The 25953-nt window shown below is 44.3% G+C and overlaps 1 protein-coding gene across 1 annotated transcript in view; it reads right to left on the bottom strand.

Moving 5' to 3' along the window:
- The window catches only part of LCP1 (lymphocyte cytosolic protein 1), a 343090-nt gene that overhangs the window by 9929 nt on the left and 307208 nt on the right, over positions 1 to 25953 (bottom strand). The window contains exon 14 of the mRNA XM_069639280.1: positions 8907 to 9030. Coding sequence (XP_069495381.1) covers positions 8907 to 9030 — 124 coding nt within the window. The remainder of the gene's footprint in view (positions 1 to 8906; positions 9031 to 25953) is intronic.

The raw sequence follows: 25953 nt of genomic DNA, 5'->3' as shown, positions 1-25953 counted from the left end.
TGCTATCCTTATCCCTCTATGTCCGTGCGATTCCCGAATCAGTGCTGCCAACGGCTCAATGGTGATAGCAAATAACAAAGGAGAGAGGGGGCATCACTGTCTGGTGTCTCTCCCAAGCAGAAAATGGGGAAAAAATTGTTAGGTTAGTATGGACCCTTTGGGTCAGAACACAATAGTTTTATACTTCTCAAAAAATAGGAACCGATCCCATAATGATGGAGAACCTGGAACAAGTAATGCCATGATACTGAATCAAAAGCTTTTTCAGTGTCCAAAGATGCTGCCACAGCTCTTGCTCGCAGGTTTATCTGTGCCATAACACACAATAGTCGTCTCAAATTGTAGGCAATGGTTCTAGTGGGGATAAACCCTGACTCGTCTGGGTGTATTAGAAAGACATATGTGGGAGCAGTCGAGTGGTTAGTTCCTTAGCAAATATTTTTGCATCAGAGTTTAGCAAGGACATCGGCCTATATGACGTCACGTCCTGAGCAGGTCTATTGGGTTTCAGTAATGCAGCAATAATGGCCTAACACATACCTCACACCCACCGTTAAAGGCTCCTCCCAGACCTTTAGCAACATGGGTGCGAGGACCTGAATTAATTCCTTGTAGAACTCAATCCCCAACCCATCTACCCCAGGAGCTTTACCTGACACAAGTGACCTCGTCACCTCCACCACCTCCTCAATTGTGATGGGATGTTCTAGACCCATGGCCCCTTCTGCCGATAGCGCTGGCAGGGTTATTCCCGATAGGTATTTAGCGATATCCACCGCTGACTTACTATCACAATTAGAATATAGTTTTGTGTAAAAGTTTACAAATGTGTCATTAATATCTTCCTCCTTCATCAGTACTGATCCTCCCAGTCCCCCTATATTGGTAATAGGGTGCCGATTGCTTTTGGCTCTGGACATCCTGGCGAGTACCCTGCCCGCCTTGTTTCCCTCCCCATTCCGCCTGGCCCTTACCAGGAAGGATATATGCAGGACTTCACTGTCAGCCAATTCATGGAAGTGGGCCAGTAACTACCTGTTCCTGCTCGGTACGGCTCCATCCTGAGTTCTACCATGTTCATTCTCCAGGCTTCTCAGCCTATCCTCCACTATATTTAATTTGTTTCTAATAGTTCTAAGAGCCCCGTTAGAAACTGACAGTAGAATCCCCCGCACCCACACTTTAAATGACTCCCACAGAGTAGAATACGATGCCACCGACCCCTCCTTTAGTTAAAAAAAACCTCTACGATATCCCTGTGCAGCCCTGCAAATACTCCTGTATCCCTTAGTGCCGCAGGGGGCATCCTCCACACTGGCCGCAGTCTAGGGCCTTTTCGAAACTCTTAAGGCTTACTTCATTTTGGAGTGATCTGATAGCGTTCGGGGGTGAATGTCACATTTCTGGACCATCGTGAGTAATTCTGGGGCAATGAACCAGAAAGCAATACGCAACCCTGAGTCATAAACTGAGGAGTAGACAGTAAATTCCTTCACTCGCAGATGCAGGACTCGCCAAACATCTACAAGTGGTAAATACGCTAACAGTTGGTGCAAGGTCTGGACCATTCTGGATAACGCCTGGGGGTTTGAGGTAGTTACGTCCAAGTGATGGTCCAGGATTGTATTAAAATCACCTCCCCATACTATATATGCCCCGCTCACTTCCCCTATCTCATTTGATACCTGGTGATAAAATTTGGGGTTTTCTACGTTACGCCCATAGGTGTTCACCACCATGAATGAGTTACTGCCAATGTACCTTGCACTATGACATAACGGCCCGTCAGGTCCACCGTGCTCCCGGAAACCTAAAACCCAAGGGAAAGGTGTATTAGAGTAAGGGCACCTTGCAACTGTGTGGAGTAATCGGTATAATACCATAGTGGGCCCCAATTGTGCACAAATGCCTCATGCACTCTCCCCATAGCGTGTGTTTCCTGTAACATTAAGACCCCAGGTTTATGCCATTCAATGTACGAGAGGATCTTCCAGGATTTATTGGGTTATTCAAGTCTTGCACATTCCATGTCAGGAGCTGCATCGAAAGTCCTCACCCTCCTGTTCCGTCACCCATTATATCTAGCTTCCAGTCTCATCAAATATGCAACTTCACATATTGCCCCACATTTTTCCACTTTCAGCATGACTATCCAATGTTTTAACTTTATAACCCTCACCACCAGTCTATCAGTCACCTTCCCCGCGATCCAATCCAACTTAACCACATAAACCCCAACCTCCACAACATGACTGTCCAACATTTTAACTTTAGAGCCCTGCTCCCATCACAACCCCTCCACCCTCACCATCTACCCCAACTTGAAAGTGTACCCCCAATTACCCTGCTTGTGCAACCTCAGGGAGCACACTGTGAACACCAGCCAAAACTGCAGATGTCGAAAGTGTTCACCAAAGCTTCTAACGCAGCACAGCAGCGGGCAATAATAAGGAACCTTGAAAGCAGGTATCCAATATATCAAACCAAGTGTCAGTCTCCAGATGCAGGCTGCACCATGACCAATGTTCGATCTGTCCAGCTGGAGTCAGGGCCCTGGCCCACATGGACAGTTATGGGTTGTTCAATATATGCTGCGTCCTCATCAGGGGTTTCAAAAAAATGTGCTCTTCCCCCATGTTGTATATGCAGCTTGGGTAGGTACAGCATAGCATACTGGATCTGTCTATCTCGTAGGAGGCATTTCACTTGGTCAAAGGTTATCCTCGCCACCTGAATCCCTGCAGCGAAATACAAGTAAATGTGGACCCTTGCCGAGTCGAATTGAAGCATTCGCTTTTCTCTGGCCCGCTTTAGATTGAGATCAGGGTCACCATAGTTTAAGAGCCTGGCTATGATTGTGCAAGGTTGGGCCACAGGTTTCGGGACCGGGCGCTCTTTCGACCAGGAACTGCGCATAAAACTTCACCTTGCCAAGAATAGATTGATGGAAGCCTTCCACGAACGGTTCCATACGGCCATGGACAGCCTTCTCAGGGCCTCCTACTATTCTAATGTTGTTCCGGCAGAGCGCGATTCTAGATCCTCACATTTCAAGCGCACCGGCAGGAGCTCCTTCTTGAAGGCTTGAAGATCCTGATCGTGCCTCCCCAAGTGCCCTCCAGGCCGCCAAGCGGTGTTTCCGCAGCTGTAACACGACCACTCTTCTTATCCAGATTTGTTTTGAGGGAGTGAATAGTTGACACAGTGTCATCAAGTTTAGAGTTCACAGGCGCAAAGCCAGCCTGCATCGCCGACATTTAGGGGTCCATGTTTGGGGTATTCAGGGGGCCCTCTCCAGTGCCCTCCACTGGGGCATCGCAAGTCACAGATTCCCTATGCAGGGTGCTTGTGAAGGAGTCCATGTAACCCCTCTTGTCTTTCCCACTGCCTCGTGTCATCTGAACCCAGGGTCAGGACGGAGGCCAGCGACAACTTCGGGGTCACCAATGCACTCAATCCTCCGCTCAGCAGCCAAGGGATCAATGCAGGTCTATTCAAATGGGGACTCACTTCAGGAAGAATGGCAGCAGTCTCTAGCTATTTATCCCCAACACTAAGTAATAATCAGGATTGGCCTTACCTCCAGTAGGCAGAGAAGTCTAGCAGCGGGCTCAGGCAACTGGTGCAATGTACATATCAGCACTGTCCAGTCCATGCAGAAAGCAATATACCAGCAATACACCAATATGGCGGAGAACGTCTGATATGCGCCGTGTATTTTATCAGCTCTGGAGCCCCGTAAGCTTTGTTGTATGGAGAAGCTCTGCACTAATTCTCAGCCTCAGCACAAGCCACAGGAGCTCACTCTTCCTCTCACTGTCGCTGCAGGCAAAATGGCGGCCACCCTAGAAGGACCGTGACAACTGTGCACTGTGACCCGGGCAACTGACGAGGTGCCGGTCGAGCACCTAGCAGGATCTCCAAAACACGGGCAAGGTCCGCTGCCCGCCTCCAACGTCGGTCGCCTGCTCAGCGATCTCGCTCCTGCTCATCTTCACCTCACTGTCCCTGTTACAGAGGGCAGGAGCGGGATCAAATGCAGTGCCTCCCGCTGTGCCCAGGATCTCTGTCAGGAAGGGGAATTCCATTCTGAACTGCGACCGGGCACTGCAGATGCCCTGCCAGTCCAGGCAAGCGAGTAGCAGCTCACTGCTTTGCTGTGCTCAAAGAATTTTCTCTGAAAAGGATCAGTAGAGACGCAGAGCTCTCATCTCAAACTGCTATACTTGCTGCAGCTAAGCAGAGCCCCCGGGGACCCCCCCATTTGAAAACAAAGGTCAGATTTCTGACATTCAAAAGTGCATGAACAAAGTGCAATCATTTACAAATGTCTATAAAAACAAGTTGTACTGTTCCTGGGCATTTTATGCCAGTTCATGACAATAGGTCAGGACCAGTGCATTTCAGTGAAAGCCTTAGCAATGGGGCAAGTAGCTGGGCAGCTCAGGACAACCTGTGGCAATGGGACAAGTAATTGGGGAGCTGATAACAATATCTAGTCATGGGGAAAATACCTGTGCCGTTGATGGTTATCCTCGACAATATGGTAAGTTCCTTTAATGTTGATAACGGAGCATGACAATATGCAACGTACCTTAGCAATTTTGGCAAGGGTGAAAAAACCTATGCATTATATGACAATCCTTGACAATGAGGCAGGGACCTGTGTATTTTATGGAAATCTCTACAGTGGTTGGTGCCTTAGTACATGGGCATTAAATGGCATTGCTGGCAAACAGGCATGTCCCAGGCCATTTAATGACAATCTCTTCCAATGATCTAGGATTTTGATGGCAGTCTATAGCAATGGGGGGAATTATTGGGCATTTGGTATCTATGGGCTGAATATCGGAGCAGTTGATGCCAATATTTGTTGTTGGTTCAAGTATATGGCCATTGATTGGCAGTCTGTGGCAAAGGGGAAAGCATTTGAACATTTGGTACCTATCCCTGACAATGAGGCAAGGACCTTGGCATTTGATAGTGATCCCTAACTGTGGCGCAAGTAGCTCACCATTTGATAGAGATTATTGGCAGCAATCGAGTACCTGCCCATTTAATGGCAATCTCAGTGATGGGATGAGTGCCTATGCATTTATTTTCAATCCCTGGAAGTAGTGTGATTGTCATGGGATTTTTGCATCTTCCCTTCGAATGGGAAACATAGAATTAAGGTACCTGACCTTTAATGACAATACCTAGCATGTGATGTGAACATTTGGCCATTTGATGGAATAAATGACAGATGATGCAAGGACATAGCATGTGATAGTAATACCTTCCACAATGTAACTGCATATATGATGGCAATATCTGGCAAAACAGAAAACAATTTCACTAAATAAAAGCCAAAATTGTTGACTTTCCCAATGCTTGTTCTTGAAGTCATTCCTCAACCAAGCGATGTTGTGCGTTTTTATTTCTTTTTCCATTCTTGTTTATCAAGAAGTGGGAATGGGATGTTGACTTTTTCTACATTACTTGTTTTCTCTGTGATGACACTGGTGAATGTTTGGCTTTAATTACTTATTTTGTCTGGAATGGCTATTTGGGATCAGCATTGCATGTTGCATTCGCACTCGGGGAGGGGCCATAAGCCGTAGCTAGAACAGCGGAGGCGAATAGACATTCTCTGCCCGCTGCTTCCAGCCATCCAAAGCCTTTCCCCTGGTGGCGCTTTTTTATTTTTATTTAATGCGGGGAGGCAATAGGGAGCCGCTCCCTGTTGCCTTCCAACTCCCTACCCCAAAAACAATCGAATGCCCTTCCCTAACCGATCCCTCCATCCCCACTTGCCTGCTGGACCGGAGCCTTGTTGTCCAGTCCCAGGCGCTCATACCATCTCCCAGCCGCCACCATAAATATGGTAGCAGGCATTCTTTTTTCAAGCTGCGCAAATCTCCTGGGGGGTAGAGAGGAACATTTGCATCGCAGATACACCCTGTGGGGTGAATGGCTTCACCCCCTTGTCGGGTGGGAGGACATGGCTGGTAACAGCCCTTGGCTCGGGCTGGCGGTCTGGCAGGCAGGCGGGCGGGCAGTTACCGGCTATGTCCGCCCCCGGCCAATGAGGGTGAAAGCCATCTTGAGTCTGCAATGTTCTCCGATAATTGTCTGTATCATTTCATTGTTTAACTGATCACTGTTGCCTGTCCACTGTGCTTTCTTAAGATATTGTATTATCTGTGTCACCACTTTGATGCTTCAGTAATGCAACAATTTCCCCGACCTTTATCAATAATACACTGAGCCAAATAGAACTCTTTAGCGACTCTACCCAAGTATCTCTGAATCGTTTCCAAATAGTTCTACAAATAGATTCGTGGAATATGAAAGGGGCAGAGCAAAACCCAAAGTAGTAAGATAAAACATCAAGGACTTCAAAGGCCTGCAATAACCATCTAATTAAACATCAAAATTACGCTAAAACATCAAACCAGACAAGTAAATGAGACACTGAACAAGAGCATTATACAACAAAAATCCTTCTTTGTATCTATTAGTAGATGTTACATCTCAGTTAAAATTCACATGGAGTGCTCTGTTAAAGTAAGGGAGAAAACCCTCAAGTGGCTACCAAATGCCCCCAAATGCAAGCATTGCAAGACTGAAGAGTGATGGCTAGAAAAACCCTTGAACAGTCCAAACTCCTGCCAATTGCTTTGGGCAGAATTTCCAGTTCTTAATTTTTCATCCTGCCTTACCATTACAAAAGAGTAAAAGACCATATGCAAATCAGCTTGACCCCACTCCAAAAGGAACAGTCCATCCGAATTAAAAACGCATGCATATCTAAAGACCTGCAAAGGTATGTTTGCTAGTCCTTCTTGCTAGTGTATGATAAAGCCAAGCAAAAACGACTTTTGACTTGTTTTGGTGGATTTTAATCTGTAGGCAGGAAACAGAGGATACACACGTAAGGACGGTCTTTAGCCTAGCAGAGTAAACTGTTTTTCACCTACTAATTAAGGCCCCCACCCAATTCTCCAGATAGGATTTGGTGGTGTGAGTATTTTATTCCCAAGTTTTTAAAGTTGGCAGTAAAATAATTTTTTTTAGGGAGTAAAAATGTAAGTCCAATTTCCAAAGGGAGTATTTTATAAGCGGTTACAAATATGTTTTAGCTGGAAAACAGAATCTTTTTAAAATAATTATTTCTTTGTGCCTAGTTACTCGTGTACATTAAAATACACATGTTTACTTCTTCCGATCAGGCCATAATAATAGTAGTTTCTTCCTGTGGTACTGCTCACACTACTGGTACTTGGAGCTGTGTGGATAAAAGCAGGGGGACAAACTTGTGCCGGGTTCCTATTTTTTTGGTGGGAGTATTTTTAGACCCTATTTTTATTTTTGGGGAGTATTTGTCTATTTTAGTGAGTAAAAGTGGCACATAGACCCCTTATTTGTAGGGCTGCCCCACCCATAAAAAGAGCACTTGCTGGACTTGGTGCTTACTAAAATATAGGGATTTCTAATATATAACCCACTTTATTGCACTGATAACATGGCTGTCAACTTTAATCTAGATAGCCTACTTAACATGGCACAGGACATCACCATACAAGTACTATAAAACGAATCTGTTCAAACTACTGAAGGACCAAACTATTTAGTCCCATGATGAATGAGGCTTTTTAGTACACCATCTGTCCCGCAGAACTGCCTAAGCAGGCAGATACATATACGCAAAATTAAATTATAATTATTTTTGCATTTTTAAAGCACTCGCACAGCGCATGGGCATCGAGGCGCTGTTACAGGAATTGTTTTTTGTTCTTTAGTTGCGTAATTGTTTTTTTTTGTCTTAGTTGCATATTTATAACACACTTAAACACCCAAAGGTCTTTAAGTACACACCCAGGGATCGAACCTATGTTGCTGCGTGTTTTCTTGCTTCCAAGGCAAGCAAGTTGCTGCTGAGCTATCCTCCCAGGACAATGAACGAGGTAGCCTCCCAAAGAATATAAAAACAAAGTAGCACATTTTCCCATCAGTGTTTTTAATCCTTCAACATTCACCTCAACCTCAGGGCCTTACGGAGAGCAAAACGCCACTGGGCCAACAACAAAATATCAGACAATACAACAACTTTATATGATTTGACAAAACACTATAAATCCGATACCTTGAGGGTAAACAAATTATCCTGCACAGAAGAAATTGGGGATGTTGAAAACTCCCAGAACCAAATCTTTCAAATCATCGAACAACTGGAAAATTAATCTCAGCCAGCCTTTACTAAGCATATTACCATTAAGTGGCTTCAGAGCAGTCAGCAACTATTATTCAAGATAACTTTCAATGACCGCTGAGTCAGGCTAGAATTATCTTCAACACTGAAATTGTATGGAAAAGCTCTTCACTTCCTACACCCTTTATCAACCAGGCATGATCCTCCTCTCATCATCACAAGTTTTACATCTTGCTAGAGTTAATCTCTCTCAGCAGGTACAAAATATCTGTAAATCCAGGGTCCCTGATTTCGACTGGATTACCAGGCCTTCTGAGGTTCAGGTCTTAATACACCGGTTCTGAGAAATCGCTGACATTCTCCTTTCCTATCAACATCTGGTGCTACGTTGACCTACTTCCAGTCATGTTAGTTAAGTGTTGGCTCAACTGATAGACTTTGTCCACTCATGTTACTTAGTGCTTTAAAACCTTTGGACCTCACCACTACATAAAATTTGATAACATCACATTTTTAACCTACCATGGAGGTTGTGGCAGGATGGCTGTTCTGATGGATGTAGCTAAACATTCCTGTAAGTATGTTGTATTTGAAAAAGATACTCCTCTGTTTCGCTACAGTCCTGTGGCTAAGCACTTTACAAACTCAATTTAAAAGGTGAAATAATAATTTGACTACAATCAAGAAAAGATAATTAAAAAAAGGTAAATACCTTAAAGCTAGAGATAGATGAGCTTTTCCCTCCTTCGTTTAGGGTTTTGTTTACCCAGTTGACAATAATCTCATCATTTACCTTCTTACCACCGCCAATGTCTTCAAGGATATTCAAGGTATGCCTGAAACATAACACACATATTTAACAAAGATACATTGATTGACGTTCTAATAAAATATACACTTCTGATGCAATTTTACATTGTTCATCTAAACCAAAAGTTTGGATTAGAACTGACCTCTTCTCTGTTTCTCGTACATGTGGACAAATCGAACAGTAATGTGTGGGATGCAAATTCCAGTTCACTAAATGGTTTCTACTGGAAACAGTTGCTGAAATATGAGTTTTGGAAATGTCATCTAGTGAATTACTATCGAGGAAATTCCAGTTGATTGCAGCTGTATCTTAAAAGGTGTATCTTAAAACCGATCAATGTTGTCTAAATGTGATGGCTGTATGTCAGTTGGTATATTAATCATTAAAATGTTTCTCTTTTTCACTGGATGTGTGTAGTTTGGTGTACGAAAATCCAAGTGCTGCAACTGGATGAGTTTGCGTGGCCCTGCACTGACTTATTCTCCACCCTACTAACAGATACTAGACACTAAGTGCAGGTGGCTTACTCCATGTCAGTGCAGAGCTTCTCTGGGATTAATATTGTCTCCTGTGCTATTTAACTTCGACAAGGAGCCCATGGGAGATTTGGGTATTGTGTCTAGACTCTCCATACCCCAGTGTGCTGACAACACACAACTATATCTTGAAGTGTTGTCCACCGGGAGTACTGTTAGAATGTCTCTGTGGTATTGAGGACTACATGTACTGTACTGTCCCTAAATACTACTTAGGTTGAATGTCTTTGTGGTTTTCACAACCTTCTCTTCTTTTCCAATTCTCAATTGGCTATCTCCACTTTCTGCCACAGGTATTTCACTGATCTTGGTGTTCTGTGATTCAGATTTGAAATCCCATTTTCTTTACCTTCATAAAACATTTTCTATTTGTGTTATCTCTTATTAGGAAGCTAAACTACCTTCTGATTTCGATTCAAACCCTAGTATTATCCCAATTGGATGGAGACATTCTGCCAGACAGCAGATTTCTGGTATGTGGAAATTTGAAGAATATGACCACTTGACGTGAGCCCCTCCCACATCTTGCATTAATTACTGTATTGTATTACAATTATCCCAGGAATAGACAACCTGCTCCAACCAGATGGGTCTAATGGACAAGAGCATCCAGTTTATGACTGTTGAGAAATTGAGTAATTGCATCACAGCCCCCCTCTTGATTTTGCTGCATATTCCTTTGACATTTCTCTCCACCCTACCACCCTACACTTCCTGAAATGCAGAAGCATCAGTCATCCAAACTTTAAACTAGGATTGTATCAACTTCAAACAGTGTAACCCACCTCATGTGGGCATACCTGCTCTTGTGAGGCCATACCTCAGTTTACCTTTTAAAATGAGTGTACAGGGCAGTGTGTAAATTTGTAAACAGCGGCATGATGCTTGTATGTTTTTCTTTGGAATTTTTGATTTGATTACGAAATGAATTTGTGTTATGAATAAGATTTGCTGGAATTGAGACTGTATGTACAGGAGATTAATGTACCTACAGAGGTTTGAATTCTGCTGTTGATATTAAAAATGATTCCTTATGGATTCTTTGTTTGAATCCTTTGCCTGAAAATACCTGACTTGTCATATTCATGTTTATTGTATTGAGGATGATCACAAATCTTATTTGAGTTATTTTCAATTCATGTTGTGGTCTGTCCAGGGAGGCCAGTAATTGTCTTGCTGTGCCCCCGTTTACAGACTACCATACTACATTTGGGTTTGGAAGAGCCCAATGGAGTGCATATGAAGGTTACCGTACGGTGACGTATGGTTTTTGTTTTGCTTTGTACAGTGCAGTGTGCCCACTTGAATAACAATGCGCTGTAGTCTCCAATGTCACCAACAATTATCCCCTGTGGACCCGCTCTCAGTCAAATATGTAGTTGAAAATAACTCTGTGTCTATATTTCTAGCCACTTCCTCCTCTAGCTGCTTCTTACTTGCCCCCTTGCTTGTCAGAGCAGCCCCCTGAGATCATCCTGGATACTAAATGAACATTTCCGCTGCCCCCATCTACGGCTGCTTTCCTATGCTACAGGGGGTTTCTCCAGTAGCAGTCCTCTACTCCCCTTGTGTTACCAAACTGCTTTTCTGGCCAGTCCCTGGCCTCCCGAGGCTCAAGAAGAACCATGATGTATAGCTCACGGTTAATTTAAGTGTTTTAGGGAAGATGGGCATTTATTAAATGTTTGTACTGCATACACTCCTTTTGAATTCCTTTAAAAGAAACGGTCACATCATCTGTTATACGCTCGTGTAAAATAGGAAAGACATCCTTCTTGAGCCCTTGACCATGAGCAGGCCTTTCACCCTGGCTGACTAAATTTCCCTAAAAAGAGAATCTTGCTGTCCCTCCATGTGGTGTTCTTCCCCTAGCAAGCACTTCTGTGACCCCTATCTAGTTATAGGGATAGACAAGAAGCTCACCCTATCCTCTCTCACTACTTTCACTAGATGCTAAAATTCAGTGCACACTCTTTGGCAGTCGATTCTTTCCATTTTTATTTTTATCGCTTCCAATGTGTGTGTCTTATTGATTTCCAAATCACTAGATTTTTCGCAAATCAAGTGTTAAAACACAATCCTACTCTTGGATTGCTTAGTGTCTATTTTTACTTTACACTTGTCTAAAAGGTGATGCAATTTTACCGAGCTCACAAGAGATATTGTATGTTTCGGGATCAAGTCATCGCTCTGAACCTTAATGTTGTCAACCAGTTTCAGCGGTTTCAAAACCCTTTCCGCTTTCTTCAGGACATATACTATGACATTAAATCATCATATTGTATTAAAAATAAAAAAGACAATTTTCTTATTCCTTGTCTTCGTCTCCGTTCTCTGGACTAGGGAGAGCTTCTCATGTTTTCTATAATAGACATCTTGTTTTTCTTCCAAATACCCTAAAAGGGAATACACATGAAAGGGGCACCATCAATGTCTATCTCGTGTCTAGTTTCGGCATCTATGTAGTGACTGGTAAGTGGTGTTGTGATTCCTTACTGGTCTTCATTAAATGCTTGGCACGTTCACTTCTCGTGCAATCTGGTCTTTTTGTTACATGGAATATTGGCTGCATGCAATCTGTGGATCAATAGTCCAAGTTTAGTGTGTATTCATTTTGGCAAATAAACAGTCTAATTATGTGTTCTACAAATGGTTCTCACCCGTTCTCTATTGCATATTCTGTTTCATGTGGTCTTCTACGTAATCTTCTCAAAGATCAGGGAATATGCAGCTGGAGAAGAATTGTTGCCCTACTGCTGCATCTCATTTGCGTATGTGGGGTGCAGGTATTTCAGGGCACAGGAGTGGAGTAACAATGCTTACTTTTGCTTTCCTAGGCCAATAACAATACCCGTAAACAATTCATATGTGTTTGACTTTGGTTGTAGTGGTGTTCTGAAACAGGTGCTTGGGGATTGGATGCACAATGTGTTATGAGGGGTAGCTGGTTGTAGTGCTAATCTGACAGAACAATCGAAAGAATGCAATAGAGTTGTATGCATGTCGTCTTCTTGGTGGCTGCACATGATTCAGCCCTTCCCTGGGCTATGGGAAGGGGGACATGCACTCTTCAAGGTTGTTCTGCATTTATCACTTTTCACTACAGTAAGGAAAGGGTGTTGAGCCCCTGTTAAGGTGGCTGCTGAGAGTTTGCCATGCATAGCCAGGTATATTATGACAAGCACATCATATATGCTGTTTACGGGAATTGTGGTTACCCGCTGAAAGCACTGCCTTTATTTGTAACAAGCTCATTCACATCATCAGCACCACAGCTCGAATTTAGGCCATTCAAAGTTGAGGCTAGACCATGAGATGGACAATGGCCTGATGTGACCGCTACAGAGAGAGGTTAGTAAACTATAGTAAAATCAGCAATTAGTTGTGAGTTTTATCCCTGCCAACCAAACACATTTTAACTTAAAAATGTTGTCAAGTTCTTAATGACCCAGCTCCCTCCTGAACATCTACACAGGGCAGCTAATACATTACAGTTTCTAGACACCAGGGATTATGTTCCCACAAAAAGACACATTCAAATGGATTGTCTCCTCTCACGTATTCCTCATCTTATGATAATTATCCTTCCAGCATTAGCTGCTTCTGAAAAATGTTTCGAAAGGGAGTCCTGTGTGCCGTCACATTGAGTCAATGGCCCTCGAGGGCCTCCGTTCGACATCATCATCAATATAAAAAGCGCACGCAGTGCCCGCTAGCTTCAGTTCCATTTTTTCCGAGCTAATGCATCCAAGAATTACGGAGCACTTCAGTTCTTCAGTGAACTTTGTCAGCTATTTTTGATCAATGAAAATGTCTTCCCCGTCGGCCCCAGCAAACCCTAAAATGGGCTTCAAGAAGTGCCAAGACTGTGGATCGAAGATGTCAATCACTGACCTGCACTGCATATGTCTGTGGTGTCTTGGTACCGGTCACCGTAACTCCGACTGTAACCCCTGTCAGTCAGGCGATGACCGAAAAGGCTCTCAGGCAGCGTAAAGGTAAATTTGTGGTGGGGAGGTTGCCTTCGAAGACTCTTTCGAAGAGCTCAATAAGAAAGACTGATGAGTCGAGTGGTTCTTCTTGAAGGAAAAGATCTAAAAGATCTCGATTGAGAAGTCGAACACGCCATTCTTCGTCTTCTTCTTTGAAGAAGGCCAAGAAACAGCGTCACAGTTCACATTTGACCTCTAGTGATTCCTCGGTCGGAAATGCTTAACGTTTTTGAGAATGCAGCCCCACCCCCTCAAAGGACAAGCAGAAAGCCCATGCCCCTGTCGATCTGCATCAAGACAACAAAGGGAATCGAAGACGAAATCTTCAAATCCAAGCCATAAGCCGGTACATCACTGATCCGTTCAGAAATCGTCAAGGGCTTTGACAAGTCAGGAATCCATTCCATCGAGGGTTCCTTCGAAAAAGCATAAAAAGTCAACAACGCTGATGCCTTCGCTAACACCTTCGGCGTCAGAGCCGTCAACACCAGAGTCGAAGTCGACACCGACAAAATCGACTCCAACTTCGAAGTCGTTGTCGACAATTACTTCTAAGTTGTCGAAGCAAACAGTAACACAAGAAAGACTTTTTAAAATATTTAACCTCTATCTATGCAGACAATGAACCTTCAGATGATAACACAACACCATTTGGGTTACAATATGGCACCCCTAATGTGACAAAGGAATTCACCTGAGACGATTCTAGCTTAAAAGACCTGTATGATAACCTGCAATCAGCCAGTGGTTTAGATACCTCACCTGAACTGGAGTTTAGTAAAACAGATCCTACTAACCACGCTGACTCCTCATTTAGGAAGCTGAAGAGCAAGGTAATCGAGTTTTTAGGTTGGAGCAGGCCTACTCCTTCTTTCGAGCAGGATGATCTAGCATATAATTTGGATCAGGGTCCTCAATAAGATCCAATTTTGCCTTTTCACATTGCACTACAAAAAAGGGTCACAGCAAATTGGGAGACACCAGAGATTGCGGCTGCAGTGAATACAAAGTTTGCTACGAAATATAGGCCATTGAGCAGTGACCCAGAGTACTTAACAAAACATTCAACACCAGAAAGTTTGGTGGTTCAAGCTGCTACATCTACCAAGCAATCAGCATACCCCTCTATCCCTCCTGATAGAGATAAGAGAGTGGCTGCCTGGGTGAGAAAAATATTTACTGCTGGTAGTATGGTGTTCAAGTCAACTAATGCAACTTGCACCTTGTCAAGATTTTCTTTTACACTGTGGGACTGCATAGCTATGGCAGCTGACCACATCCTGGAAGGGGAAGAAAGAGACGGCTTGCTGGCTATCATCAAGGATGGTAAGGAGACAATGGGTGAATGCCTCCACTTAGGTCTGGCTACTGCAGACAGCATCAGCAGATCAATGGCAACTAGTACAGTGTTGAGCAGATTTGTGTGGTTGAGGAAGTCCGGATTTGCACCAGATGTGCAGTCTAGACTCCTCAATATGCCCTTTGATGGCTCGAGGCTGTTTGTCAGCAAGGCATTTGAGAGTTTGGAAAAGCTGCAGACCTCGAAAGCGGCGACTAAATCCCTTAGCGCTGCCATTAGACAGCCTCAACATGCCTACTCTGGTTCATCTTCTTGGACGAGTCAGTTCTTTTGATTGTAGTCCTCAATTGGAAGAGGAAGAAGACGAGCCAGTCAATGAAGTCAGAGTAGAGTCCCCCCTCGTGGTGGATGAGGGAGAGGTGCTAAGCCAGCCCAGGCAGTAGCAGTTTTACCCTCAGCTGCCACTTCAGCCACCTCAAAACCACTCTGAGGCCTTGACTCTGAAGACCCCGGTGGACGGCAGACTTACTCAGAATCTGAAAGAATGGTGGGGCATTACTTCAGATGCTTGGGCACTGGAAACTGTAGCCCAACGTTACTGCCTTCCTTTTCAAAAAAGGCCTCAAGATTATCCACTGGGGAACAACTCTTTCAAAGTTCCAGATTCGCTCCTTGTGCAGGAAATATTGACCCTGCTAGAGAAAGGTGCAATAGAACCAGTACCTGTGGCGGAAAGGAACAACAGTTGGTGCTCCCCATACTTTCTAATTCCCAAAAAGGACGGAGGATCGAGACCCATCTTGGACTTAAGAAACTTGAACAAGTTCTTCAGGAAGATGGTTACACTTTCCCAAATCCTTCAGGCTCTCCAACTCCAATACTGGATGCTTACTTTCATGTGCCTATCCATCACAAGCACAGAAAGTACCGGAGGTTCGCGGTTGGTGGTTCTCATTATCAGTTTCGAGTTCTGCCAATTTGGCTGACCTCTGCCCGAGGGTTTTCACCAAGTTAATGGCGGTGATGGCAGCGAGTCTCGGGGAGGGGGGGGTAATTCACGCCTACCCCTATCTGGACGATTGGGTGATCAGGGCACGTTCACTCAAACAAGCCCGGGAACATTTAAGCATAACCTGCCATTCTCTCCACAAACTGGACTTCTCCCTCAATTACAAGAAGTCCCACATGTTACCATCTGAAAGATTCCAATTTATTGGAGCAGTCCTGGATGCTTCCTTGGGGAAAGCCTTGCCACCCGAGGTGAGAGCTCAACATATTCTGCAGATGTCACCAAATTCCAGAGTGCTCAGCATCTTCTGGCCTTCGATTTTTTGAGGTTGCTCGGTCTCATGGCATCCTGCATTTTTCTGGTGCCAGATGCTCTCCTCAGGATGATATCCCTCCAATGTGCTCTCAGGACTGAATGGTCCCAATTCTCTGGCAGAATGTCAGACCACCTGAAAGTTCTGAGCAGAGTCTCTCGGGACCTTCTGTGATGGGCTTGCAAGGACAATATTCTCAAGGTAGAATCTTTTTGGCAGCCATGGCCGGAGATAACGGTAGTGACGGATGCCTCATTCATGGAGTTGGGAGGCCATGCCAATGAGCTGACAATTAGCGGTCGTTGGTCTCCATCAGAGTCCAAACTACACATCAACCTTTTGGAGCTGAGGACAATCAGACTAGTGCCCAAGGCCTTTTTGCCCTCTGTCCGGGGAAAGCATGTCCTGGTAATGACGGACAAGACAGTGGCCATTTACTACCTCAACAAGAAAGGAGGTATAGGGTCACAATCACTGCGCAGAGAAGCAATGCAGTTCTGGTTCTGGGCAATTCAAGAAGGAATCTCTCTATCGGCAGTTCACCTAGCTGGAGAGGAGAACATGGCTGCGGCCGCTCTGAGCAAGCAGAGCGCAGTCTCCCATGAGTGGGAACTAGCTGTGGAAATCCTTCTAGAGATCTTCACCCTTTGGGGAACACCGCAAGAGGATCTGTTCGCAACCAGTGTCAAGCGTAAATGCAAACTGTTTTGCTCCAGGGAATTTCCTCCAAGAGGAGCTCTAGGAGGCACCTTCGTAGTGGACTGGGAGTTTCCACTCCGGTTTGCATTTCCTCCAGTCCCCGTTTTTCTCATGTGATCAGGAGGTTGAGAAAGTTTTGGAAATCCATGATCCTAAGGGCTCCGGTTTAGGCCAGGATAAAGTGGTACCCAGACCTTCTGGACATGTCCACCTGCCCTCCAACGCATCTTCCACAAAGAGAGGACCTTCTCTCACAAGAGGAGGGTCAGGTTTTCCATCCAGAGGTCAAGACTCTCAATCTTCACGCATGGTTTCTGAGAGGTTGAGATACAAGGATTGGGATCTGCATATGATGTAATGCATATCTTGCTTTCAGCCAGAAGGCCAGCAACAAAATCTTTGTACTGCTGCCATTGGAACAAGTCCAGCAGTTGGCGCAGGGATAAGAATGTGGATCCTTTTCTATGTGACACACCAATGGTGCTTTATTTTTTGTTACATTTGACGAATCTGGGGATCCAGATTGGAACCATTAAAGGTTACCTGCTGGCGGCGCTTTCTATTTTCAAGTGCTCTTCAGAGGAAGATTCATATTTTAAAATCTCTCTGATTATTCAATTTCTAAAGCATCTTACTAGCGTATTTCCACCAGTTCCATTCAAAGCCTCTGTATGAGATCTTAACCTGGTCTTATTATGTCTAACATTCATTCCTTTTGAGGCTCTACACTCATGCCCATTAATATTGTAAACCCTGAAAACTGTTGCGATTTGCAGGCAGTTTCCTGTAAATCCCCACATACGGCTTTTATAAAGACATAGTTGTTCTCAGGGTGAAACCTAATTTTCTACCTAAAGTAGTCTCCGACTTCCACTTGTCACAAAAGATAATTTTGCCAACTTTCTAGCCACCTCCTCATCCTGCAAAGGAGGAGGAAAGATTACATGGGCTGGACCCAAAACAGGCTCTCAGCTTTTATATATCAAGAATGTCTACTCATTGGCTACACAGGCCCACATTGGGTTTAACTGTTACAAAACAGACTCTATCAAGATGGATCATCCTTGCTATTGGGGAATGTTAGAGGTTAGCAGGCAAAGACACGCCTGAAGGCTTGAGAGCACATTCCACAAGGGGCATGGCAACCTAGGCTGCTCTTCAGAGAGGTGTTCCAGTCAAAGACATTTGTTTAGTGGCCACTTGGTCGTCTGTTCACACGTTTGTGAAACATTACTGCTTGGATTCTTCTTCCAGTCAGGAAGGGAAACTTGGAAAAGCGGTCCTTTATTTAATCCATGAGAACAGTTAAAACGAAATATAATTTGTACTCCCACCACCAAATTATTACTGCTTTGGGAGTCTATCATAAAATGAGGAATACGGTGGAGGACACAATCACTTCGAAGAACAAGTTTCTTACCACTGGTAACGTTCTTTCGATTAAATGTTCCTCCCACGTAATCTGCATCGCCCGTCCCAGCCTACCCTGCCATAGAATGTATGTGTTCTTACACTTTACGCTTTCTTGGGAGCCTACGGTCTATGGTACGCCTGGTAATTCCTCTACTGGGGGGGAAACACAGAACTGAAGCCAACGGGAGCCTCGGGCGCTATTTATACTGATGATGGTGTCACCAGTCGAACGGAGGCCCTCGAGGGACATCGACTCAACAAGACAGCACACAGTGCCCCCTGTTGAAAAAAAGTTCTGAAGCAGCTAAAGCTGGAAGGATAATTATCGTAAAACAAGGAATACGTGCGAGGAACATCTAATAGAAAGAACTTTACCAGGGGTAAGTAACTTGTTCCTCTGGTAAAACATAGAGGCCTCCTAAAACCTATGGGATCATGAAAGTTGATTTCATGATCTGACAGACTCTAAAAGCCTCTAGGTCACTTTTTTATTTGCAACTGGACGGTCCTTATGCAAAATGGGATATTTCTCAGGCGCCACTATCGTATTGCATGCAGGCTCTCCACGATGATGCCATCATAGCCTGTCTCTCACCCAACTCAAGTACAGCACATGGTTGATTGGTGCAACAACACTGGCTGGGGTTTGACCAGAATAAGGGTGAAACCACTGAGGTGCTCGCTTCCAGGTCTTGGTAATAGTTGTTTGGTTATGATCCTCGCAGTCATGTAGGCTGTCCCTGCACCTTTTCTTCTGGCTCATGTGATGAAGTCCCTTGCTGGAGGCTGAGTGCTACCACACCCACAATGATGCAGGCCCCTGAGGTGGGCTATAGAGGATCCACAATTCTCTCCTATCCATCTTCAGCTTCAATCTGAACCCTGACACAAGGAGCCCTAAAAGCCCTGACTCACCTGGATTCAGAACTCCTCAGACATTTCAGGACCCAAATTTACCCTTAGCCTAGGAGACAGGGGAGGAGGGGCTTGCAGAGGAGTAACTACCCAGTCATGTTATTGAGGACCTAAGGACATAGTTGTCCTTGCAGTCCCTACTAGAGTTCCCTTGATGTCCATGGAGAGGCAAGAGTAAGTCGAGGGAACACTTCCGGGAAGTCCTTTGCTGTTCACATTAATACAACTAGTTGCATTCAGGAGGTCATTATTGCCTCACATAAAAGAGAAGCCACTTATACTGCAAACTCAGTATCGGCTAAAATATCAGCAGACCCTACAAGTTACAATTCACAGCAAAGGAGGATTGCCTGTGGTGAGAACAGGAATGCTTTTGACAGATACAGTGGGTCTCTGTCTACCTCTGCCAGCTGCACTTCTGCAGCAGGTCCGTGTAATCAAGAAAAGATACACTTGTTGACATAGCTTGAGCAAAGACTGTGGTCACTCAATGTGCTTTTTGGTGAAACTTGCCACTTGTCTGCCTCGCTGAATTGTGTTGAAGTCAGGTCAGTGAGAGAAAGCATTCCCTTGCCCAATGTATGGAAACAGCAATTCAAACCTTTACAGAGAGGCCCCGGCCATAAACACCAAATGGATAAACCCAAGATGGCGGGTCCCACATTGAAACTTCCGACCACAAGCCGTCAATCGGGAACACACAGGATTCAAGCATATTTATGGGTTTCATAGGCCTGCAGCAAGTTGTCCAAACAGAGAGCTCACATGAAATGAAACACCAGCTGAAGTAATTTACACAATTGCAATGTAATTGTGTAGACCTGCTGGGATATAAAAGGGCCACAGTTTATGGAGATGCATGGCGGTTAGTTGTTTGACACATGGAGAGCAACATAGCGTATGGAAGTGTGGAGAGGAGGCCAGAGGTGAAGATGAGGTGGCAGAGAATGAGAGTACCAGAGAGTAGGTACCAGAGAGGCTGCAGGAGGTGGTGGACACCAAGAGAGGATGTGAAGGTGGGGGAGAGGAGCTATCAGGAGGAGGAATAGAGAACAACTAAGGAGAAGGAGGTAAAGGATGGTGAATGTCGTAATAATACCAAAGCATGAACAACTTGAGGAAGGAGGGGAAAAGAGGATGTGAGGAGGCATTAGGAGGAGAGAGCAACTAAGAAGGAGGTGGAGGAGGGCCACTGGCTAAATAAGATCAATGCAAGAACAACTTGAGGAAGGACAGGCACGAGAAATGTACCGTAAGGAGGCTGAAGTGTAGAAGATTAAGGAGAAGTAGCTGAAGGAGGGTGAAAGGAGTGATAAGGAGGAGTCAGGATGAAGATAACAAAGACGTAGAAGGTGGAGAAGGCTAAAAAGAACAACAAGGACCTGGCAGAATTAACTTTAAAGAGAAACTTCTATGAAAGCCATCACCCAAGAAACAGCCAATAAAGAAGTGCATGGGCACTTAAACTTCAAAAGACTGAGTGACTTTTTGACAGCCTATTGGAAGAGGTTAAGGGAGAGGGGGAGGGAATGATGAACCACGGTCACCTTGAAAGCCTGATTTGTTTGTTTTACTTTGATTGTCCACAGTGTTATCTCCATTCAACCTAATCACTTAGCATCTATGTTGGTTAATAAACAGCCTTGAATCTTAATCATTGGCATTGAGTTGTTGGTTGATCTCTCAGCCATGACAACCCACTTCCGTGCTGTTTGCGGCCACTGTGATTGGATTCCATGGGACTACTTTTGTCATGAGCACTCCAATCTCCTGGATATGTGCATGGGGATTTTTCCTTTTCCACTATGCATGCTGTGATGGTAACAACAGTGCTGCACAATGAGTGATTCCTATTGGGGGTATGCCCCTGTTGTCTTATGTATTCTAACTCCTAACTTTGCTTTCTTGTGACCTGTATTAGAGTTCTCTTTGCATTTGACACACTGGTTTCTTCTGCTTCTCCTCGATCTAACCTCTTTGTTTGTAAAATTGGCCTGTCATTCAGATACTCCCTCTGCCCTACCTCAAATTGTAGTTTGGATATTCTCATTTCATCAGTAAGTGGCACCTGTGTACTTCTTCCTTTGGGTTTGTTGTCTTCATTCTCATTCTATCCAGTGTGAACTTTGGTTTCTCTTTTCCGTGTGGTGTGGACATTTTGTCCTTGTTCTATTGGGCTACCTCCATGTGTTTGGAATTAACTGGGAATTCTTGCCTTAGGAAAACAGATGTTTGGATACAGTACCCTTGTCCTTACCCCCATGAAGGTGGCCTATGAATTAAATTCACCCCAAATTGTAATTCTCCTTTGAGACTTCCCACATACAATTCCCATGTATCCCTTGATTGTATTTTGGCTTTTTGTATAGTTCTAATTTTCTGTGTCTATCCCTTGCAGCATGTGGCACTCTATTTGCATCCTGGTACCAACACATGCCTCCCCACCTATTCCCATTAATCCACCTTTGGCACAGGCAGTCTCGGAATAACAGTAGGGATGCTAAGGATTGTTTACAAAGGTACACTGATCGCCACAATATTATGCTCTTTTCACTCATACTCTGCATGCTCCATATCTTCTATGGAATTCACGACAGGTTTATGATCACAGCAAAAACAAGCAGGCATCAATTGCTACATTTTGCAATAAATGGTTGTTCGCCTTATGGATTTTGTAGAGGAGTATAGCCCGTCACTATGTTCACAGCATGTACTGCTGGAAGCCATGTTATATCAATGCCACTTTCTCTTTAAAAGTTCAGCTTTTTTGCAAGGTGTCATTTCTGCCAGAATGCTCTGTAATATCCAAGATTATAAATTGGTCATTTTCACTGGGTGTCATTAGGCTAACACTGTTACAGTTTGTTTTTATCTCAAAAGATATCTTGCCTCCATCTCAACCAGATTGTTTTGTTGTCAGTGGTGTTTACTCAATACCTTTTTTTGGAAAGATTGTTTGTCAAATTAATTGTCCAAGGGTATTGCCATTTTCATACTGAAGTTAAATATAACAGTCATCTGTAAAGCAAGTATGTTTTTAATTATGGAGAAAGGTTTCAAAGGAAACTCCTCATCAAGGACAGTCATTCCAATTGTAGTTAGTTTGTTTTGGCTATGGTAACATAAAGGCAGCCTGTGTCTCAGGTCCTCAATGTCCAAATATCACTGTATCATACTTCTATGAGATGTTTTCCTGCACTGGCGCTTGGAAAAGCTGGAACTAAAGAGTCCATTCTGACTGTCACAAAACTCTCAGTGCTGAATATGGTTCACATGGCGATGTGAGATTAAGTGGATGCCCTACAAATCCTCTCCATATGAGGTCATTTATTGCTGCACTACAACCAACCATTCCAACCGAGCCTGAAATATGTGCGTCATATTCGATTCAACCCTTTACATCCTACCTCAGTTCAAGGCAAAACACGCACAATTCGGCTTTCAACCACACCTTCTGAGGAATAGTCTGCTTCTCCTGCAGTTCCACCAAAACGTGTGTCTAACAATATCATTGGTCCTCTCCCAGACTGATCACTGTATCAGCACTCGCCAGCCCCTGCTCCTTGGAAAGTCTTTAACTAGCTGCAGCTCATCCAGACTAGTCCAAGAAGAATGATCTTGAACATCAAAACAGGATAGTATATATCTCTGTCACTGAAAACCCTGCGTTGGCTACCAATAGAATGTAGAACCTCCATCATGTTCCTTTGTTTAATGCACAGAGCAGTCTTGAACACTGACCCTAAATTCCAGTCTAAATTAGAGAACCTGTACACTTAGCAAGGAACTTGAAGTCAGCAAGTTAATGATAGATGTGCAGCGTAAGTTCAAGAAGAAACGCATCCGTGGAAGGGGACTAGCTGTCATAGGTTCAGAAATCTTGAGCTGATTCCACCTCGAATAGTTGAGAATTGTGAGAAACCTGAAGGTGTCTCCCTGACTAGTCCACAGGGATCTGTCATCCTGGTGGCCAGGACACGGCCATCTCTATTTGATCCAGTTCCTGTGGGTGGACCAGTGTGGGAGGATCACCTGGATGGAGAATCCTTGGTGATTGGAAGTGGGACACTGATGGGTGAGATGCGGTATCCCCCTTCTTACAACACCTTTTCCCCAACCTACCATGTAGGACACTCAAACTCTCTACCCACCACCCCCTTTCTGACACGAACACTTTTGGACACCACGAAAGACGACGGACAAATACCAGAGCCATTTACCTGACATGTCCCAACACAAGGGTCAGGCAAAGTCAGGCAATTGACCAGAATCACGCACATATGACGGCCCTTTCCCTTCCCCACAGGGATAAAATGTGGAGCACAAGAGCACAATACGAGCAAGGCAGACCGTGGGACGTGAGAGCTAACTCAGAACAGCAGTTCAAGAGGAGGAGGAAGATGGCACGAACCGAGAGGGTGACAAGGAGAGAAGTGACATTGCCCTTTCCGAGCCAGGCCCATGAAACCTCCACGGAAGGAATCGTAAGACCACGAACAATAGCCAGCCTGTGTTGCAGCAGATGTAAATGGTACACAGGGCCCTCCTCCGCTGATACCCAAGCTCGGGAGAGATGCTTGCCACCGTGGTACCGGCCTTGACTCCAGAGACAAGCAAAGCTAAGTGGTCCATCACAGCCGGTGAGTCGAGGGGAGAACCGATAAGAAACCGAACTGTGTTGAACAAAAGTAGCAAGCGGCTAATTAAAGAAAGTACAAAGAACTGTTGATATGAAAGGGGAAAACCAACTACAGAGGAGTCAGGCACCATGTGGGTGCTCACTCAGCCAACTATGGGCGATTACTCTATTGTTGAAACTACTGTTACCAGAATGCCTTGGGAAAGACGAGAAAAGGGTCAAAGTGGTCATACAGGGGTTTAGTAAAATCCTCTGTACAGTCGAAAGTCTTTGGCTGGCAGATGATTGTTAAGCTAAGGGAAGAGAATCCTGCATCGTGAGAAAGTGGAAGAAATTGTGTGATGTGGCAAGAGTGAAACCGATGGAGGTATGCCAATAAAGAGGGGCAAAACCCAAAGGCCCAATGAACAGCGTGTTGACAAAGTTGAACCTGACAGAGGGATGTCCAAAGTGAACTGTTTAAGTAGACATTAAGACTTCTGAATGTAACGGGTGAAAGTATTTGTGAAAAGCCATAGTTACCCCGACGGAGGCACGCAAACAGATGAGAAGGGTCTGAGCCCGGAAGAGGGGGGGATCCAAGGGTGAGAAGCCATCACCCACCGATCAGTGAATGCAACAGAAAAAATGCAACAGAGAAAGTCTTTTGAATACACGTCAGAGTGAACCCGATGGATGGAGTCTGATATTCGAGAGGGGTCTGAGCCCGGAAGAGAGGGATCCAGGGGTGAAGAAGTATCACTAAGTACAATCAGAGAAGAACTCATAACTTTTTTAAAACTTTTGTTTATTATTTTGAAACTGTCAGGCCCTCAGAAGCAAGAATACTTAACTACCGAAGGTCCTGATATCGCTAATAACTGTTTGCGAATCTGAGCCAGGAAGAGGGAGATCCAGAGGTGAAAAGTCATCACCCAACGTGCCTGCAGAAAGGAACTTTTGTTTATTATTTTTGGAACACATCAGGTCCTCGGAGGCAAGAGACATTTTGTAGAAGAGAGACCTAACCACTGAAGGTCCTGATTCCTGAGAGCAGAACTGTAGTCTCGTGCTGGGAAAGCTCAAGCGTGTGCTGTGCTCCGGAGTCCCGCCTCGTTCCGTGTTCAAAACATGGGGAAGGGAGAGCCTGACTACCGCATCCTGACTTATTATTTATGAGCACTTCTTTCTTTCTTATGAACGTTAGCCCACACTGTCTGTTTGTATTTAGCGTAAGGATTGACAATAGGTTTTTCTTAGTATAGGCCCTTTTATTTAACAAGACGCCACTAGGACTGCCTTATTATTATTTGATAGTTGTAGCTTGCTCCCATCTTAGATTTAGGTTTAGAGTAGGTGTTTTTCCAACCCGCATATACAGTTTAATAAACACCCTTGAACTGTGATCCCTTGCGTCTGTCTTTACTGTTGCCAACATGAGTTCCTTACAGATTACAGAAAAATCCCTTAAATGCCAGGAAATCACAGAAGAATACATTTTTTATCTGAGCCTTCTAAAATGCACTACCTGTCTCGGAACCAAATCACATTGACAGTAAACTGCTGCTAGAACTTCAAAACAGGCTCCAGAGAACTGTTTGTTTGCAAACTATTATTTGGACAGCTGTAGCCCATATTTGTAAATACTCCCTGGTATGCATGAAGTTGATGTTTGGTTGAACTGTAGGAGGTGCCTTCCCTTTCCTTTTTATTCTTTTGAACTCCCTTCCACCCTACTCTTTGTTTTTCTTGGTGCTCTCTAGCAGTTACTTGTGTTATGGCACTTTACAAAACACCAATGATAAAATACAAATATATCCCACCTGGGTACTCCTTGGGTATCTGATTTCAGATGTGGCACTACACGTGCAGAATATAGCCAAGGAAATGGATAAACCTTCAAGCATATTGTCATGCTATGAGGATTTATCTCTGATGAATGCCCATTATATAAAATTCCAAATCCCTCAAACCTTCCCCTTCTGCTTCAACAACAAGCCTCTTCTTTGAAGGGCTCCACTAATGCAGAAAAGCAATTACAGAAATAGTGAATTGTGGAAATGACATATGCGAGTGGAACTGACACAACATCTGTCCATTCTAAATATGTTGACAGTGGTCCTCTAAACATAGGGGAAGATGGGCAAGACGTT

The sequence above is a fragment of the Ambystoma mexicanum genome, chromosome 7q, assembly GCF_040938575.1.
Source record: "Ambystoma mexicanum isolate Mex_15411 chromosome 7q, UKY_AmexF1_1, whole genome shotgun sequence".
Classification (NCBI taxonomy): domain Eukaryota; kingdom Metazoa; phylum Chordata; class Amphibia; order Caudata; family Ambystomatidae; genus Ambystoma; species Ambystoma mexicanum.
Note: the sequence above shows the minus strand (reverse complement) of the source record. Positions and strands in the feature narration are given on the sequence as shown.